General features: G+C 37.6%; 1 protein-coding gene across 1 annotated transcript in view; it reads left to right on the forward strand.

Annotated features, from left to right (window-relative positions):
* Window positions 1-2,101: 2,101 nt before the first annotated feature.
* The window catches only part of LOC135472699 (thrombospondin type-1 domain-containing protein 4-like), a 69,978-nt gene continuing 50,096 nt past the window's right edge, over window positions 2,102-21,983 (forward strand). The window contains exon 1 of the mRNA XM_064752324.1: window positions 2,102-2,756. Within this exon, the coding sequence (XP_064608394.1) occupies window positions 2,685-2,756 (72 nt within the window). The 5' untranslated portion in view covers window positions 2,102-2,684. The remainder of the gene's footprint in view (window positions 2,757-21,983) is intronic.

Below are 21,983 nucleotides of genomic sequence, written 5' to 3' on the forward strand. Positions count from 1 at the left end.
TCTGGCAAAAACCTGCGGATGGTTGTGCTTTTCCCCTGGGTCTGCTCCATTTCCTCCCACCAAAATGCTGACCAGTGTTGTATAAACGAAATATTATTGAGTACAGCATAAAACATCAATCAAATAAATAAATGAACAACAAGCATACATTTGCAGTAGCTCCAAAATTTCTGAGAAAGCTTACTCACAGTTTTGTGTCATCATGCACTTAACAAGGTTTTACTGGAGATTTTTGGAAGAAAATTTGTATTTGCCAATCAAATCAAATTTTCTGTATTTACCAAGAACACTCATATTCTTGCCTTTCAGTGATTATCAGACTGGTACCTGTACTATTTTAGGTGCTACACTAAAGTTAGATAAATTTATTATGCTGCGCTCTGTGGAAATGCTAGGAAATTTAATTTTTCCCAAATTTTGAACTAACACATGCACATAACAGTCTGGTAATTATTTGTGCTATCCTAAGATAAAAACAAAAATTTTAAGTGCTTTGCTCCGAGCGATTTTTCCTCTGAAATCTCTGGTTGGCCTCTTCAATCAGTTAATTGTCCATATAAGAAGGGTTTCAAAAATTTGACCAGCAGACAGCTCTTGTGGCACTAGTAAATCCCAGTCTGTCTCTGGATTTACTTAATTGGCACCAGATCTGACAACACAAAGCCGAGTAAAAACCTGAAAAAAGCTGTTAAGTGAATGAGTCAGTTTTCACTCGGGCTCTCTTACGTAAGAATTCATGTGTTTTATTTTACTCCGTAGGATAAGTGGACAGTTTTATAAATGGAGGGTTCCCAGAGTTAAAGAAATATGGTTTAAAAACTTTGTCACTTAAGATGTACATGTAGCCTTTCCACCAACGTCCCTGAAGCACGGAAGGTGGGAAAATTTACGGCTCTAGGCTATTTAAAACCTCGTGTGTCTGACAACTGACAGAAGTCGAAAACAATGTACTTGTATAAAGTTGTACATATTGACTTGATTGATGCATTGCAAAAGTGTACATTGATTGTAAGGACTAAAGATTTCATAAGGTGTTAACTTCTTTATTTTATCTGAGTCCTGATGATTTAATGTGTTTGTAGGTACTTCCATATCACATACTTGAGTCATCTCCATGTTTTATTCAGTTATTATAATGGTGCTTTACGTCATAATCAAGAATATTTCACTCATATGATGGTGGCCAGCATTATTGTGGGAGGAGACCCAGCAGAGCTGGGGGGAAATCCATGACCATTCCCAGGTTGCTGCAGACCTTCCCACTCACTACTGGAGAGGAAGCCAGCAAGAGCTGGACTTGAAATCACGACAGCATTGTTGGGAGACTCCCAGGTCATTGCGCCTTCTCGGTCATGGAGACATCCTCTCCGTATAACGAGGAGTTTAATTACATTGTCCTTCCTAATTAACAACATTTTGGATTTAACAGTATGTCCTAATATATACATTGTCTTCTGCATTTCATTATTTGGTTATGAAATGCACATGTTTATTAATTAATTTTAATATAAATATTCTTATATTGATTGCTTTCTCTCCAAAACAGAAATGAGATTATTTTCCCTGTACATGTTAGAAAGCCATGCGGCTATCAACATACAATACACATAGCTATAATGATTAGCTTAAAGATGAATTGATTGCAAATATTGTAGATTTATTTATAGGAGTTGCTGGTAGAATTGTGTCCCTTTAAGACACCTAGGCATAAGGTAAAGTCTGCCCGAAGTATGTCTGTGAACATGTAATTGCCTGAGAGTTGCTTTCATAAGTGGCCTATTGTTTTGTAGGTTAACTGTGTGTGAGGCTGTACTTAAAGAGGTTTAATACCATCCTCCTATTACATACACATATATATATATATATATATATATATATATCCCATGTGTGGACGTGTGTGACCTATCTTAAAGGTGCCGAGATGTTAGTCTATGCAAGGGAGCTACCCCTGTGGGCCTTTTGTAGGCTGGACTATATGTAACACTGGGCTGGGATCAAGAGATGGCATGTAGTTGTAGATTTGCTGCACAGGCAGAAGTGGCACCCGGACTGGTACCCAAAGGGCACACAGTGAAGGGCTCTAGGATGCAGGGCTCCCTCCCATTGGGGCAGTTGTCAGCGTGCTAAGGAGGTGTGTTTCTGGAGACCATTAATCATCGGATAGGCTGGTGTGTAATCTGGAGATATGTAATAGAGATGCTTTAATCTGCTAGTCACATATCAGTATATATCTGGATGTGCCGATATAAATTTCCACGCTGTTTTCAAGTATGGCTCATTGAGCCCCACGATCGACCAAGCACCCTTTGTCAGTGACGTGAGAAGGAAAATGGCCATGTGGAATTGTGAAGTTTGAATTTTTTGCTGATTTTGTTTAGGAAGTGCTTGAATTTTTTTTTTATTTTCCTGAAAGGAGAAGGTGAATACCGAACAGCATTCAAGGTCTGAAGGGTACATATATGAGCTGCATGTGAGCTGTATAGAGGTTATGTTTTGATGACAGTAAGAAAAGAAGAGAAAAAAAGTTATTGTGAAACGAGTCTCCAGCGTTGTCAGACAGCTGAGTTCCATCTCACGAGAAGAGAAATCTGCTGTCAGTAAGCCAGACAAAGGTCCTGAAACTTTTGCCCAAAACCAGCTAGGATTTTTAGCGGAGTTGGAAGTTATTTAACAGCAGTGTTGTGATGAGGATGTGCAGACTGGGGCCAGCAGGTGTTACCATGGAGTTTGTCTACATCTGTGTCCTAACTCTAGTCGTGAGTATCCCATACCTGTATCCACTATAGGAATATGTTTATTGGGCATGGTGGCAAATAGTTAAAAAAAATCCACCTTAGGACTATTCTGGGGGTTTTTTTCTTTTCTTTTTTTTTTGAGTGTTTAAAATTAAGTTCAAACTTTAATCGAATTATGCCCTAGGGCCTTCGTTCTTAATTTGATGTATTTTGATGTATTTTTGTCCAGAGCATTGCATATATTTTCCTACATTTACCAATTTAGTATATACCTATGGAGAATAAGAATATAAGAATTGACTGCCATATTTTGTTTAACCCTTATATGAGGGCCAATGTGGTGGAGTGGTTAGCGTGCCAGCACAGCACAGTAACTGAGTAGCCTCTCACAAATGATATCACTGCAAATTTATGTCCAGTGCTCTCCGGCCTGTCTGCAACCTGCGGATGGTCCTGGGTTTCCCTGAATGCACTTTGATTTCATCCTCCATAATGCTGATTGCCATCATATAAGTGAAAAAATTTTGAATATGGTGTAAAAACATCAAATTCGATCATAAATTAGGAAATATGGATGTACTTCACACGTATGTTGTATCCTCTTTTTAATTCGAAATTTAATCCAGTTATAATGAACTTCAAATTTTTATCCTTGCATGGAAGCCTTGAGTGGATGTTACCTTCAGTATGTGAAAATATTCTCCTGTGTTTCTGCTGAGGCAAGTTGACAAAATCACCAAGTACGTGTATAAAAGTTAGCAGAAAGAGAGAAGCTTAGGTTATACTCATATTTGTGTTGTTAAAATTGACAAAGTCTGCTCTGGCTTCATACTTAGGGTAGCTCTAGCTCTAAACTGAGGATATATGCTTAGCAGTCAGATGAAAGGTGTTTTGTTGAGGAATACATAGCATGCCTATTTAATTAATTTCAAATGCTGTGTATTATTGGCTTTATGTAAATATTGTTGGGCAGTAGTGAATTTTGACACAGGATTTCGTGACAGGCATAATTAATCTTATCTGTGTTGTTGATCACTTGTGCACTTGTGTTTTCATCATAAATTTAATTACTATATTGTAAATTGTTTAATTAATGTCATTTCGTTCAATGAAGAACCAGTTTGGGATAAGTAATTAAATGAAACAATGGTGAGTTTTATCTCTTTAAGGCTTGTTAACAGTTATTACTTTTGACTATAGTAGCCTAATGGTTAGGGCATCCACCTTGATGTCGGAATACTTGGGATCAAACCTGGGTCGGGTCAACTGAAGACTTTAAAAATGGTGCTTGTTGCCGCGTCACATGGCGCTCAGCACTGAAAAGTTAGAGCAAGGAAACATGACTGGTTGGCCCGGTGTCAGTATAATGTGACGGTACATTATGTTTCGTGTCTGGTGTCTTTAGCATGATACTTCAGTGGCAGCAGCGCTTTGGCGACATGGGGTTGCACTGCCATGAGAAGACACAGAACATGTACACACATCTAATGATTCCTTGCCGTCATATGACTGAAGAATTATTAAGTACAACGTTAAACCCCAAGCATACATACATACATACACATACTTTTGATGGATTTTTCCCAACTCAGTATACACATTATTCACTATTCAGTACACACAATATTCACAGTACACATTATATTCACAATTTAGGAAGTACACACTTGATCCACAGTTCAGTAAGATGATTATTCACATTTAATTATCAGGCAAGTCTTAGTTCAAACTCTGGTTTGAGAATTTTTTGTAGAAGTTTCAGTCTCTCTTTATTATTTTTTTCCAAAGCTTTAAGATCATAATATAAATGTAGTAAGGTCATAATGGCACTAAATTGAACTAAATAACTAACCATTTCTGTGTAAGCAACATTCCATTGTGGGTGAAAGCACCATTGTCAAGTTTATTGATCGACAGCAATAAACGAGATATCAGTGTTTAAAAATATCGATACCTGAAATTGAAGATATGCTAAGTGAGTTGAGTATTAAACAGTGAAATAGGAGATTCAAGACAATGCAACAATTTCAATCCTAATCGGCTGAGTACAGATTAATGAACAGTGGCTGGGCTTGCCCTGGTAAATTTTAGAGGAGATAACTTGATTAGATTAGATGATGAGATGAGAAGGGGAATCAGGAACACTTATGTCTTGTATTGGGCTTTGATTAGTGTTTGATGTGCAGCTACACGAAAACATGGCATAAACCTTTAAACGTAATCAAATGAAGTTGTTATCCTCATCTCGTTCAGGTTAATTATCATTCCAGTTTATAAGCACCTCTCGAATAATTTATATTTAAATATCAGTAGTTTTCGAGCTGACCAATCAGAACAATGGATGATGCAAGTGTATTGAATTGTGGTAAAGGACCAAAAGTTTTGTACACAAAAATGCATTTTTAGAGACAAATATAATATAGTGTTAATTATTTGTGATGAAACTTCCTGTGAAGTATCATCCTATGTTCTAAAGAAAGGCCAAAATGCCTTGCTAAGATCAATAGAATTACAATTCAAAGAGTCAAACAAAATTAATGTGGCTAAATTTTAGGTAATTTAACGTAACATTATTACATGGCTACATATAGAAATGGTGTATTCAGTATAAGTTCCAAGATTCTCATCTGTGGTGAAGAGGCTGTTCATTAATGGTAGAGATTCTGTAACAGTCATGCAGAGAAACTTTGGATAAGCACCTTGTCAACATGAATCTTCTCACACCGTATTCTTATCAGTTTGCTGGTGCAGGTGATATCTATTGGTTGACTGGAGTGTATGAAGTTATAAGACCACACAAAGCCGCTCATACAAAGTGCACCTTTGTTAGTTCCTTTCTGTTGAAGCGGATTATTCTCTGACTTATCTCATCATATTCTACTTTTATTTATCATACTCAAGGAATTTGGTAGTTTTATTTATATGACGGCTGTTTGTGGGAGGTGAGAATGCAGGAGTGCCCAGACTGGGTAAAATGTCATGGTTGTTTTAAGAAAGGATTATCTAGATTTGCCCCAGGTTAACTGTAAGTTGACTAGGCTATTCCCAGCTTTGCCAGGGCTTACAGGGAATATCTTATTGTCTTCTAATAATGGGGGGCCTTTGTGGCCAAGGGCTTAGCTTGCTAGCGCAGCGCAATGACCTAGGAGCCTCTCAACAATGCGGTTGCTGTGAGTTCAAGTCCAGCTCAGAGTGGCTTCTTTTCAGGTTGTAGGTGGAAGTTAGGGTCTTCAGCAACCTGCGGATAGTCATAGGTTTCCCCCCTGGGCTATGCCCAGTTTCTTCTCGGCCTCCATAATGATGGGCCAACGTGGTATAAGTGAAATATTCTTGAGCATGGTGTAAAACACTAATCAAAAAATAATAAATAATTTTAATAATGGTGTTTTGACACGTTTGTAACATATTGCAATGTTAATGATCAATTTGTATGAACTTGTGATGACAAATTGCAGAATATTCCAACTGCATCATATGGTGTTATGATTCCAGTTTTCATTGTGTTATTTTTACATGAAAAGCTATAGTTCCCTTTGCGTGCACTTGGTCTAGGCACTTGTGCTTTTGTTGGCAGGACTAGTACACCACATGTTTGGGATTTCCACACAACTTACGTAGAAATCAAGTGTGTTTGCCTCCCAAGAGAATTGCTCTTTTGTTCGGGTAATATTACAGCAGGTCGGTTTTAAAACATGAATGAATCAAAGTGCTTGTCAGAAGGACCCGTCCATGCTGTGGGTTCAATATCACCCAATCTGTGGTATGGTACACACCCGTAATCTGATGAATGAGGGTGAGGTCATGGCCACGAGGGGGTGGCGGGGAGAGTGATGGGAGATCGGAATCTCACTCATGATCCGGAAAGTGTGGTGTTTCTTTTGTCTTCTGCAACCCCCTGACACCTCCCCCGTGTTGTATTTTCCCCTCCCCACAAGTGTAGAAGACTGGTGACAGCCATAGAGAGGCTAAAGTAACAGGGGAATTCATATCTTTGTTGAAAATATTATGTATGTTTGCTTTGGACTTGAAAACTTTGTGAAGCTGCTATATTTGTTTGTCAAAAAGTTTCACCACCATAAGGCATAAAAGAGAGTGGGGAAAGGAGAAAGTGCTCATGTTCATTTTTTAAGAGCGAGATATGGTGTTAGCAAAGCAGCTGTCCGTCTAGAGTGAGTGTTTACAAACACAGCTATGGGCTGAATGGAATGGTTTGGCGGGGGAAAAAGATTGTCTCGCCCATGTCTCACAGGTGGCCCTACCGGCCCGAACACTCCTCCTCCCTACACTGATGTCATTTCCCATCATGCAGCAGGAATCTGAAGGAGTGGAACACACTTCCTTGGCATCTGCAAAACCACTCGCATTCCAATCTTCTAATTTCGAGAGGGAAAAATTATGTATCCGTATTTAAACATATGTGACAGATTAAAAGAATATAAACTGTAGACATATCCTGAACAACTCACTGCAGGTCACATGCTGTTTCAGATCTTTTGCAGAATATTAGCCTGGCTAGCAGTATGTCTGAGTTTACACAACTCTTTTTTTTTTTTTTTTTTTTTTTTTTAAGGAAATACTACTGCCTGTCTTTGAAGGGCATACATATAGTAAGAGCTACTTCCATCTGTGTGTCAGTGGTGATTACTTAATACTTCATATAGACTACTTCTGCATGTATTTTTTAAGCAAATGTATGAGGGCCACCGTATTCATTTCCTATATTTAGGTGCACCCGCCCTGTTCATATTCATATCCTGTTTCTTCTAATTTGTGGGACACCTGGTCTGCTCATTTTTTTTATATAGTTTCTTTTTTCTCACATGATTAGACCATCTAATGAACAACATACTAATATCTTTACTTTTCCAAAAGGCTGGTAAAGAAATGTAATATTGTACTTTCAACACTATACAAATTTCTGTCCCAAAACTTAGAAGAATTCAGGTAATTGTTGAATATATACCGTGCAGAATTTGTAAAAATTGACTGTGTTTATTAGGGATGATGGCATTCTTTACAGCATCAAGTTGATGCATGTAGGTGCGTATAAACGCTGGGCCTGGCATGACCTCTGAACTTTGTCGCCTTACTGATTTAATTACTTCGCATGCTCATACTTCAGATAGTCCAAGAACACTTTACTGTTTTGTATTTTTCTCTAATTGTTCAACCTTTTCAACCACCTCTGCAACGCACATTTGGAAACATCGTGAGAGAACTATGGGGTGTAGAGAAATAATTAGCACAGTTTTTTGAAGCTTGTGTTTTCAATGACATAAACAAATAACATTTAGGGTCAATTTCGTAATAATAACTTATGCATAACTTGCACTGAAAAAAGATGATTTAGTCATTGAATAGGTTTAGGATTTGCAGTACTCATATCTGCATTCTTGAGATTACCAATTGCAAAGCTGTGGTCTCCAGTGGCTTACAAAAATCACATGCTCTCAAATCAGTGTTTACTTGGCTAAGTGGAAAGATAACATGTTGATTTTTCACTTATGCCCAGACTGAGGCAGAAAAATGCTGGGAGATATTGAATCCAGTATGAGAGTCAAAAAGTCAAGTCTCTACTTCTTAATTGTATTGAGAGAAGCAGAAATGCATTGCCAAATAAAGCTGTCTTTGAGGACTGTTAACAATTATTTGTGGAAAAAACATGTTTTAACCCTAGTGAAAAAAAAAACATACAAAGTTAGCATTTTTATTTGTCAAAACATCACTTTTTTTTTTTTACGTCAGTTATTGCAAGAGCCAAGAGCAGTGTATGCCCTTGTGTTATACAACACAGGAATGTTCTGGAATACATCTTGTCAGAATATATGTATGTATAAGTTTTCAAACCCTTGAAGTAATTCTATATGCACTTGACTTCATTCCAAGATGACATGCATTTGCATTTGGATTTTTTAAATCCAGATTTATATCAATATAATATACAGGCACTTTGATCCCTGATCAAATTGCATGATATTTAAAACATGTGTTGCAAAAGTTCAGTTTTTTATTAGGCCACAGTCTTATTTGTTTATTTGTTTGATTGGTGTTCTACGCTGTACTCAGGAATATTTCACTTAGATGACAGTGACCAGCATTACGGTGGAAGGAAACCAGGCAGGGCTTGGGGGGGGGGGGGGGGGGGGGGGGAACCCACGACCATCCGCAGGTTGCTGCAAGACCTTCCAACTTGCAACCAGAGAGGCCACAGTCTTAAGATGTAAGTTTAATGCCTGGAGCATTATTTACTAGCAATGCAGCTTTGTACGTAACTGTTAAGACCATGCAACCTTTTACTGTGACTAACGGGTTAAAATTATGAGCCTCAGTATATGTGCTGACCTTTTTTGTCACTGGGGGATGCCGGAACATTTTCAAAAACATTTACAGTGTGTATTAATATTCAGACATAGGTTTACTTTAATTTGTCAGAAGTTTTTTTTAATCTGCTGATAAGCTAAACTAAGTATTGAATAAAATGTTATAAATTTAGTCATAAATTTTATTACAATTTATATTGTTCATGATTGACTAAGTTTGGACAATCTTGCTGTTTTAAATGATTGTGGTATTTTATATGTAATATATATGAAATGTAATATGCTCTGCCCAATTTTCTCCCACCATAATACTGGCTGCCATTGTAAGAGTGAAATATTCTTTAGTATGGCGTAAAACACCAATCAAATAAATAAATATAATTCGCTCACACATCAGCATGCTACTTTGCTCCGGATACAGTGTAATACATGTTGTAATTTTTCTTAATGGTGGGTATTCACAGAGAATTTCCACAAATTATGTTGTAACATTTAATTACCAGTTTAATTAAACAGAGCAAAGCGGTTAACTGACTCACCTCAACATTTGCAGTTTGTGTTTTATATCTATCCATGAGTAACTGAATGGAGGAAGCACTGTTTAAGAATAATTAACAGGTTTGAGTCAAGGCCACCCAAGATGTAAGCTAATGATATTCAACCAATTAGAAGGCTGATCTTTTTTTGTATTCACTAGACCTCGACCAAAGAGGATATTCAATAATTTACAGCTCTATGGCACGAATTTATGATCCTGGTGTTTTTGTTCCTTTGAAGTTTTAAATTGATGGCATTAACAGTTTTGCATGTATAGAAAAGGAAATCAAACAACCTAAGAGTTAAATGATGTAAAATTGATGGGCTTTCTAATGGAGGCCACGCAACAGCACTATTAGCTAAGTTAATGATAGACAGGACTTCCCACATAAAACATTTACACTTTAAAATTGTTGGAGACACAGAACTTTCATTGCAGACATCGTGAACATTCAAAATGTTTTGATAAAAGTGCGCAATGACAAATAAGAGAGCAGATTTAGTCATGTGCATTGCAAGTTGCCGTGCGGGTTAACTTGAAAGAATTTCCTGGTGATAAGTGAATGTCAGTGGAAAGACCATGGAAAACTACCTTTTAAAGATATTTTTTATGTTTTAGATTTTTTGGATTGAGTGAAGCCTGTTGGTGGGCCTTTTGCATCACATTGTTTTGTTCTGAAGCGAAGAATCAAGAATCATCATTTTTTTCCCCAGATAGCGATCTAATTGTGGAGATGAGCGTTTGCGTATAAGTACTATAATACACTGGTATAATGTAAGTGTGACAAAAATTTCTTTTGAATGTAAAAACAACAGTCCTGTTTTACATCATTGACATTCAACTTTATCAGAATCACAGAATTCAATCATTTAATTGCAGTTTATTAGGTACAAAAAATCTGAACAAAAATTAGACAGGAAATATATGAGGAGATTAAGCCTGTCGTATAATTGTCAATGCTAATTATATATTCACATTTTAAACTGTCCATGCTGTCTAACTGTTGTGTTGTTTTCTCTGAATTGTTGGACATATACAAGCCGACAGCCATTCATTTTCTACATACATTAGCTGCCAACACAGAAAATCCGAACTCTTGCTTTTGACCTTGTAAAAATGGACGTTTTCCCCTTCCATATATGGCCCATTTCATTCCTTACGCACATGCATGCTAGAAATTCCAGTGTGACCTAACAGTCCATGGCATGCTGGGTGTCCTGATCAATTTCTCACTGAGAACCACTCCCCACTGAAGTAACAACTTTTAATCACTCATTCTAACACCCCTGTCAAGTACTGTTACCCCAAGGGTATCACTGGGTACATTATTACCGTAAAAACAAACTGAAGAAAAAAATGGACACAAAGGAGACCATGACAATGTCAGTTTAGTTAACTTTCATATGACTATACATACATGTATACACATTCATGCCTGCTTTGGTCAAGAGTATATTAATAAGGATGCTACCATTATGTTTAAACTAAAACTTCAAATCTGGCATTTGGTTATTTGATGTATGAGGTAATTGCTTTGGGTAAACAAAACCTCTATAGCTTTTTGTCCAGATGGAGTCAGCTGGTCAAATCAAGATTGTCAGTCTTGATTAGGTGCTGCTTCAACTGGTTTCAGTTATCAATTACAGAATGTGGAAATTATGTTTTGTGTTTGTTCTTAAATCTACAGTGTTATAAATGATAGCATGTTATTATAAATATGACGTCTCCAGAAACAGTAAGTCATCAATCAAGATAACTTGAGGACATTTTCAAGTTAGATAGCTTTTAGAATGTTTAAGGTAAACGTGTGGGGTCATGGGATCAAAGGTCAGGCCTGCAAGTGCAACATTTTTTTTTCTTCAGCTCAGAATATATTTTTTTCTGGGCTTGATTCACAAACTCTTGTAAGGTACAGCTCATTGAAAGCTGAAAGTTTATTTATGCTGTCATGGAGCAGATGTTTTCGGTTGTTGCATCAAGCTAGAAAAATTAGGAAATGGTAGTTTTATTTTCAGAATGTGTTTGGTTTTCTTACCTCTAAACAAGCCCTGGGGCTCCACAGGCTTTAGTGTGAATCATTCTTTCATTTCACCCCCACAACAAGGGCTAAGCTTGTAAGGTTATTGGGTGTAAACGTTTAGGATACTGTGAAGAGGAAAAAATTGGCAAGATCAGATATCTGAGTATAAAGGTCACAGTGCTTAGTGAACCGACTTCTGAATTTTAGCACCTTGTTTGTGGATACATCATTTAAATTAACCAGTGTGTCATAAACTGTGTACATGTATCATTGTAAATTTGTAGTCATTTTTAATTTGGGTTGCAATGTATTGTCCAATAACTTCTGCAAAAAAATTGTATTTTAGTTATTTGCCTGCTGAGTGTTAAGTGAAGGAATATGCAATGCTTAATAGATGCAGTCTGAAAACAGCAGGAATGGAGCCAAAGCATACTAAATCTACAAAGGAATTTGGCTCTTTTTTACTCTTTTTCTGCATTGATAAGAGCAGTTGAGCAGTGATACCTAGGTGGAACCAGTGTTGCGTTTCCTTTATTCTCATGGGTAGTTTTGTTGGATTATTTGATTATGTATACAAGCCTGCCAGTAACCTGTGGATGTTCGTGGTTTTTTCCCCGGGCTCTTCTCGAACTTTTCCTCCCACCATAATGCACCAATGAAGTAAATAAATCAAGTATACACTTTCTTCTTCAAACTCATAGTCGTACGTGCATTCATTGATAACAATGAAGAAGTTATTCCCTCGATAAAGATCATGATGATTGAAAACTTCACATGGATATGCCTTATTTTTCGCATAATTGGTTTAATAATCACCTAAAATTGGAACAGAATTCGTCTCATTCTGTGTATGTTTTCCTTGTGGAACTACATGTACATGTAGGATTTTACAATAACTTTTATGCTGTAGCTCCGTCGTCTGCTATACACTTGATTTTTTTTTTTTAGGATTTTAATTACCTGTACTGTGTACATATATGTTACTTTAACTACAGTACTATTTCACGTGAACTATTTAAGTAATTAAGTTGTTCCTGTTATAGGCCTGTTATAACTCTACAGTCACACTCAGATGAAGAAAAGAAAGATTAAACTAAAAACTTTTATTTTGATTGTAATAAATTAATCCTCTCTGAAAGAACTGAAAGAAGAGAATAGAATGAAATATGTAGCCTTCAGTAGGGCATTAAATACAGTTGTATAAAATTTGAGTATTAAATAACTAAATGCAAAGCTGCGCAATAAAAATTATGGAGAGAATTGTAGAAGCCAGCCTGTAGTTTGTCAGTGGCGTGTCTTCTGGCAGGTTTTAGTACCTGCCTATCTCAATATCCAGCAACCACAGCAGATTGGGGTTATTGGAATGCTAGAAGTCTGCTGAAGGTGTGCTTGTGACTTGTCAAGGGGCTGGCTTTAGTGTTGACTAGCTGTCACCATTTCCAGCAACCACAGCAGACTGGGATTAGAGGAATGCTAGAAGCCTGCTGAAGGTGTGCTTGTGGCCTTTCAGGTGACTGCTTTTAGTGTTGCCTAGCTGTCACCATATCCAGCAACCACAGCAGATTGGGGTTAGTGGAATGTTAGAAGTCTGCTGAAGGTGTGCTTGTGGCCTTTCAGATGACTGGCTTTAGTGTTGCCTGGCTGTCACCATTTCCAGCAACCACAGCAGATTGGGGTTAGAGGAATGCTAGAAGTCTGCTGAAGGTGTGCTTGTGGCCTTTCAGGTGTCTGGTTTTAATGATGCCTAGCCATCACCATATCCAGCAACCACATCTGACCTAGCAGTCACTATATCCACCAATCATATAAGATGGAGGCTAGTGAAATGTCAGAATCCTGATAGATATGTACTTTTGGCTTATCTGAGGGACTGGTTTTAGTATTTGGATATAGAAAACTATATATAAAAAAACTTTACATATAGTATTTAGCAAATGGAGGCTAAAAATGAATGGAATGCTAAAAGCAGATGAACTTGCAGCTTGAGAGCCTTCAGTCTGCTTGGTTAACTGCACATGAATATATTATATATAATGTAGATGCATTGTTCATAGACCTGCTTTAATTCTTCGTGATTTTATTGTATGGTTTCACAATGAGGCAACGATTATGTATACATGTTATTAGATAACATAACACAATTCAGTCATGTGAATTTTTCCTGAGTGTTACTTTCAGATCTAAACTAAAGTGAGTGGAAACAATTAGTTCATGGCATACTGTTATAAGAACAAAAAAGCTTTGATGTTGATAAAATAAAAAAAGGGAGAAAAAAAGACGACGACAAAAAAAAACTGAAGAGGACATTATGCTTATAAATACTGATTCACGGCTGAGATATGTTCGTTGACATCTGTTTTAAGCCATTAAGCCCCAGTCTAAATTTGTAGGAGTGTTAGTTTGGGTGCCAAGTCAACAACTGTGCCGAACCACTTTAAATGTTCCGAGCATAATTTATTTGGAAGGACAGAGAATCTGAGAAGTGACTGGAAGATAAATGTGCCCCCTGTGTCAAGGATAATGGCCCTAGGGTATTTTTTCAGTGGGCGAAAAGAGGCAGATAATAGCTGAGAATTTAAGAAAACTGGGAAGAGTTTTCAGATCTGGTTTCGATGATTTGTCGGAGAGCTTGTAACTAAGTAGGAGTAAGACTTTAAATCTCTGCTAGACCTGCTGGAGAGAGGGGATATTTTAAAGCTGCATGGGTGACTAATCTCTGTGATAGTGATAAGAGATCTGCGGCAAAATCATTTGATTTCCCCAGTTAGATACTCAGATGCTCAAGCCAGAATGAGGAAACACTTATGACATCCATATGTTGGAAATCAGATTATTTTTATCCAAGTTAACTTAATAGTTAATGCAATATGCTCATTTGTGGAGAACGTACACTGCCAGCGTTCTTTTCCTTCAAGTTGCTTTTTTTTCCTTTATTTTTTCTACATATACTTGATCTTATCTCATTAAAATAGGAAAGACATCAATGGCATGCTCTTCCTAGAAAATGAAAAGATACTTTAATCAACGATTAAAGTTTTATGGAAAATGAAAAAAACATATTTCCCAAAAAGTGAGAATTTTTTTTCTCGTTTTTGAGGCATATTTTATATTTCTTACAATAACCCCTCTATTTTGTGTTTATTTTCTGTCAATATTCCGAAATATTCGGAAACGATGTCATCAGTGAACATACTTGGAAATCAGGACCAACTTAGTGTCTCCAATTCGAATGAATGATTATGGCTTAACGACACATCGGCAATATTTCAGCCATATCGTGGCGATCTCCAATTCGAGCTCACATCCCAACAAAATTTTTGACAGCATGCTCGTTAATGTCTGGACTGGCCACTGGAGCCTTAATTATAGCCATTTTTTCGCTGTGAGTTCAAGCCCAGCTCAGGCTGGCTTCCTCTTAGGCCCGTACATGCATGGGAAGGTTTACCAGCAACGTGAGGATAATCGTGGATTTCCCTCGGGCTCTGCTTGGTTTCCCCCTACAATAATGTTGTCCGCCGTTGTTTAGGTGAAATACCAAAACACCAATCAATCAAAATAAACGAACATAGCCATTTTTACACCCAGAGATAAAGGTGAGAGTCTCTGTTAAAAAATAAAAGACAAGTGTTTCATGTATCCTTTAAGACAGGTTTTGAAGTGATACTTGCATGTATGCCGTTTTATAAGTGGAATGCATGTGGAATGCAAATTTGTACACGTTATGTGGGTTATCCCAAAAAAAACCCCCCCAAAACAAATTTAACTGTAAAGTGGGATGTCTTAGCAGTAATTATCAGTTCATGTGTGTACGTATTATTGTAAGGTAACCCTTGCTGCCAGTCAGAGTGCACGCAAGATTTTTAGATATCGTCACCTGTCGTGGTGGCTCCATTTTGGATTCAAATTTTAACTTAAACCATTGTAGTTTCGATGAAACTTTCTTGAACAGTGAGAAACATGTAGTAGCTAATGTGATATTCATCTTGTATGGAATTCTTCACACATCTTATTCACCATCTGTGCGTTGAAACTGACATCCATACACCAGCTACCAACCAAGATGGACGTTCCAGGTCAGTAATGGGAAGGCCATTTCCCAAAACAACATTTAACATAAACCTCCAAAGAAGTAAGAAAGTATATACTCCAGTACTGGGTGCCATGGTAACATGTACACAGGTAACATCATGAATGCTTCATGAATCATGTGCCAGTAGAATAGACTGAATTCAATCTCTTAAGAAAAAGCAGCCTGTCCTGAGCTTTCTTTTTTGGGGAAGTGAATGCCTGCAGGAACTTAGTTCCACTTTGATGGCACTTCAGTCCCACTTCAGGCATGCTAGGGTCTAGAATCATAAGTCACTTGAATAATAATATTTCAAACTGTCAAGAAAGTACTTTCATGTAGGAAGCCTGTTGTGTTTCAAAGTCCAGGTTTCCTGTAGGCATAAGAGTGTTGAGTTGTATTGCTCAGTTTGCCCTTCTTCTACATTAAGATTTGGAATATAGAAATGCAGTTCTCTGATTGTTTTAATTTATGAGGGCTGGCTGAGACCAAAGAAGCTGATTTGTTTGGACACTTGAGGTGTGGTCTCAGTCCTGGCCATGAACAGGTAATTTGTGGAGCCATGGACATGTAATTTGTGAAGCCATGGACAGGTAATTTGTTTTAGCCAGGGACAGGTAATTTGTGGAGCCATGGACAGGTAATTTGTGGATTTCTCCCGCTGTCCCCTGCTTGTGAATGAGGCCTTGGTGATTATAGGCAGCCCACTTTGCTTGTGTAACAGTTTGTGCGTGCAGTCCAACATTCTATGAAGACCACATGTTTTCCCATCATCGGTGTGTCCATTTAATGGGGCAAAAGTTTAATACAGGCACACTGGTTGAGGCAAACATAAAAACTGACTGCTTTAGTATAAGTGAGAAATTCTTGATTACAGGCAGCGAAATTTGGCCTGCCGGCGAAACCCAGAAATCGGTTACGTCTTTTCCGCCTCGCCTAACCGATCATTCGGTTACGCCACGTATGTTTATCAACCCGATTGGTTACGCTAATTGTTTACGTGGTTTATGTTTCAGGCATCATTATGTGATCATTAATAAAAGTATTCAGCTCAATGTTATTTTTTTTTTCTTTTCTATATCTAGCAGCTCATACCGTAAGGTTGGTGAACAAAAGAAAGAGAAATTTTTACACTCACACGGTGTTTTCAACGTTGTGTGTTGCCTGGTTGGTAGGCCTACTTGACTCCTGTGGCACATTTTTACGTGAAATTCCGTTATACAGGCTTATATGTTTGCAATATGCCCAGCCCAACATTAAGTACTTCCAGTAAGTGTCATTACGGTATTGGGGAGCGAGTTTGGTATCCCTGATTACTGATAATTAACGCAGTTTCCAACGCACGTGGTGTGAGTCTTACCATAGTGATATATATATATACAGTATATATATACTCGCTACAGGGCCGGGAGAGACCTTGACGTCACAGGCCTGTGCTCTAAATCAGAACGCAGCCGGTGAGGGTCCCGTAAGGGTTCCATCATTCTGTACGGTAGACTCGACTAATTTGCGCTCTAGTAGCAGTTAAACTACATGTACATGAAAAGGTAACCTTGTTTTATTTACTTGCGTGATCGTGAAAAGATAAGTCAAAATAAATAATTTGAGTAATTATCTCAAAGCCTGTAAAGCATATATGAATGATTACATTTCCATGTGACCAGCACAGGCAGCTGGCTGTGGCTGAAATCGATGTTTCTATTTTTAGACGCGTTGCCATACTGGCCGCGTTGTGATTATGAAAGCTGTTCAGTCCAGTTTTATCTGTAGTTACCTAATGCACACTGACTCTAAGAACGTTTCTCGTTGGACAGTTGGCCTAACCGATTTTCCGGTTAGCCAAATTGAACCGCACGTAACCGTTTGCGCGACCGACGGTTTCGTTCGCGCCAAATTTCGCTGCCTGGATTATGACATTAAAAAGCAATCAAAGTACATGTAAGTGTCTTAAGTGTAAGACATGCATCTCTTGGGTTTTCATCTTCTTGTTTTCCCTTCAATGATTGTTAATAGTGACCAAGGTACTTTGTGTAACGATCAAGGTACATGTACTTTGTGTAATGACCAAGATACTTTGTGTAACGATCAAGGTACATGTACTTTGTGTAATGGACCAAGGTACTGTGTGTAACGATCAAGGTATATGTATTTTGTGTAATGACCAAGGTACTTTGTGTAACGATCAAGGTACATGTCCTTTGTGTAATGATCAATATACTTTGTGTAACGACCAAGGCTCTTTGTGTAATGATCAAGGTATATGTACTTTGTGTAATGGCCAAGATAGTTTGCCGTACATGGAAGGTCTGCCAGCAACCTGTGAATGGTTGTGGGTTTCCCCCGGAATCTGCCCGGTTTCCTCTCAGCATAATGGTGGCCGCCATCCTATAAATGAAATATTCTTGAGTACGGCGTAAAACACCAGTCAAATAAATAAATAAATAAATAAGATACTTTGTGTATTGATCAAGGTACATGCACTTTGTGTAATGACCAATATACTTTGTGTACTGACCAGATACTTTGTGTAATGATCAAGGTGTGTGTACTTTTTGTAATGACCAAGATACTTTGTGTAACGATCAAGGTACATGTACTTTGTGTAATGACCAAGGTACTGTGTGTAATGATCAAGGTATATGTATTTTTGTGTAATGACCAAGGTACTTTGTGTAACGATCAAGGTACTGTAGTGACCAATATACTTTGTTTAAGGACCCAAGATATTTTGTGTAACGATCAAGGTACATGTACTTTGTGTAATGACCGAGTTAAATTTCGCAATAACAATCAAATAAACATATACTAAGTACATGTAAGTGTTTTTTAAGTTGGTGTATTTACTGCATGGGTAATTTCCACTGGATGTGGGCAGCTAGGAGAAAGTGTGATACCTTCTGCGTTATGATGGTCTAGTTTCTCCCTCCATTATAGGAAATAGTTTCAAAAGGTAATCAACTTTGTGTATATACCAGCAAGGTACACTTTTAGTCTTTGTTTCACTCACTGTAACTGTGCTTTTTCATCCAGAACTCACAGAAGCAGGGTTTATAAGTACATGACCTGGTACCATTTGATTGAGGGTCAGGGTTACAGATACTGTGGAAAAAAACAGTGGAAAAAGTGACTAGGTTGTCAAATGTCTTGTAATGATGACATAAAATGTGAGTGATGAATGGGTTTATGGCTGACCTTTGGTTTTTGGGAACGTAGTTTATTCACAATTCGTGCCTGCACAGAAGTTGATGAAGCTCTCTGCAGGTTGACAAATGCTCTGTATGGGTGTAATCTTAATGGTACAAGGTAGTCAGGTTAGAGTTTGGATAATAGTCATTGTTAGTCAACTTGATATGAAACAAAACAATTGGTTGCTCTGCGGCAGCGGTACGTTCCATTCAAGAAAGTGGAAGTTTTGTGGAAATGTTTAATGTACAATACGTGTGAGAATAATTGTGGCTGAAGGTTGCGTGTAAAATTCAGAGTTCCCACTGGGCTTTGAAATCCTTTAAAGCACTGGAATTTTGTTGAAAGGGTTTTGAAAGCCCTTAAAGTTTTTTAATGTTAAATGTCTTTACAAAGTGCTATGAATGAAATAAGATATGAAATACCAAAATGGAATCTACTGTAATTCTTCAACCTTTTCATATATTTGCAAGGTGTTTATTCAAGCATACCTGAAGGTATTATTCTGCATTGACTGATAAAATTATACTTTTGGTGAAGGGCTGAAACTGGCTAATTCTACAAACGTATTTTTGTCTCCAAATCAAATTAAAAATGTGCAAAAATTCCATTGGAAGTCATTCATTCATACGAAAAAAAAAAAAAGGTTGTAGGTATTAATTTACACATGAAAGTTAATTCTACTTAAAATGAGTAATTGTCTTTGAAAGTGCTGGAAAACTTATGGGGGTGTCAGATTCTTCAAAGTCCTTGAAAAACACTGCTGATAATTCACCATGAAAATTATTCTGGTTCACTTATACCTACTTGTGTCTGTAATGGCTTTTCTGTCTACACCACATACATACTTGATCTGTAATGGCTTTTCTGTCTACACCACATACATACTTGATCTGTAATGGCTTTTCTGTCTACACCACATACATACTTGATCTGTAATGGCTTTTCTGTCTACACCACATACATACTTGATCTGTAATGGCTTTTCTGTCTACACCACATACATACTTGATCTGTAATGGCTTTTCTGTCTACACCACATACATACTTGATCTGTAATGGCTTTTCTGTCTACACCACATACATACTTGATCTGTAATGGCTTTCCTGTCTACACCACATACATACTTGATCTGTAATGGCTTTCCTGTCTACACCACATACATACTTGATCTGTAATGGCTTTTCTGTCTACACCACATACATACTTGATCTGTAATGGCTTTTCTGTCTACACCACATACATACTTGATCTGTAATGGCTTTTCTGTCTACACCACATACATACTTGATCTGTAATGGCTTTTCTGTCTACACCACATACATACTTGATCTGTAATGGCTTTTCTGTCTACACCACATACATACTTGATCTGTAATGGCTTTTCTGTCTACACCACATACATACTTGATCTGTAATGGCTTTTCTGTCTACACCACATACATACTTGATCTGTAATGGCTTTTCTGTCTACACCACATACATACTTGATCTGTAATGGCTTTTCTGTCTACACCACATACATACTTGATCTGTAATGGCTTTTCTGTGTACACCGCATACATACTTGATCTGTAATGGCTTTTCTGTCTACACCGCATACATACTTGATCTGTAATGGCTTTTCTGTCTACACCGCATACATACTTGATCTGTAATGGCTTTCCTGTCTACACCACATACATACTTGATCTGTAATGGCTTTTCTGTCTACACCACATACATACTTGATCTGTAATGGCTTTTCTGTCTACACCACATACATACTTGATCTGTAATGGCTTTTCTGTCTACACCACATACATACTTGATCTGTAATGGCTTTTCTGTCTACACCACATACATACTTGATCTGTAATGGCTTTTCTGTCTACACCACATACATACTTGATCTGTAATGGCTTTTCTGTCTACACCACATACATACTTGATCTGTAATGGCTTTTCTGTCTACACCGCATACATACTTGATCTGTAATGGCTTTTCTGTCTACACCGCATACATACTTGATCTGTAATGGCTTTCCTGTCTACACACAATACATACTTGATCTGTAATGGCTTTTCTGTCTACACCACATACATACTTGATCTGTAATGGCTTTTTCTGTCTACACCACGTACATACTTGATCTGTAATGGCTTTTCTGTCTACACCGCATACATACTTGATCTGTAATGGCTTTTCTGTCTACACCGCATACATACTTGATCTGTAATGGCTTTCCTGTCTACACCACATACATACTTGATCTGTAATGGCTTTTCTGTCTACACCACATACATACTTGATCTGTAATGGCTTTTCTGTCTACACCACATACATACTTGATCTGTAATGGCTTTTCTGTCTACACCACATACATACTTGATCTGTAATGGCTTTTCTGTCTACACACATACATACTTGATCTGTAATGGCTTTTCTGTCTACACCACATACATACTTGATCTGTAATGGCTTTTCTGTCTACACCACATACATACTTGATCTGTAATGGCTTTTCTGTCTACACCGCATACATACTTGATCTGTAATGGCTTTTCTGTCTACACCGCATACATACTTGATCTGTAATGGCTTTTCTGTCTACACCACGTACATACTTGATCTGTAATGGAAGGGGCTTTTCTGTCTACACCACATACATACTTGTGTCTGTAATGGCTTTTCTGTCTACACCACATACATACTTGATCTGTAATGGCTTTTCTGTCTACACCACATACATACTTGATCTGTAATGGCTTTTCTGTCTACACCGCATACATACTTGATCTGTAATGGCTTTTCTGTCTACACCACATACATACTTGATCTGTAATGGCTTTTCTGTCTACACCAACATTACATACTTGATCTGTAATGGCTTTTCTGTCTACACCACATACATACTTGATCTGTAATGGCTTTTCTGTCTACACCACATACATACTTGATCTGTAACATGGCTTTTCTGTCTACACCCACTTACATTACTTGATCTGTAATGGCTTTTCTGTCTACACCACATACATACTTGATCTGTAATGGCTTTTCTGTCTACACCACATACATACTTGTGTCTGTAATGGCTGTATTCTAGTCTACACCCACATACATACTTGATCTGTAATGGC

Source organism: Liolophura sinensis, chromosome 8, assembly GCF_032854445.1.
Source record: "Liolophura sinensis isolate JHLJ2023 chromosome 8, CUHK_Ljap_v2, whole genome shotgun sequence".
In the NCBI taxonomy this organism is placed as follows: Eukaryota; Metazoa; Mollusca; class Polyplacophora; order Chitonida; family Chitonidae; genus Liolophura; species Liolophura sinensis.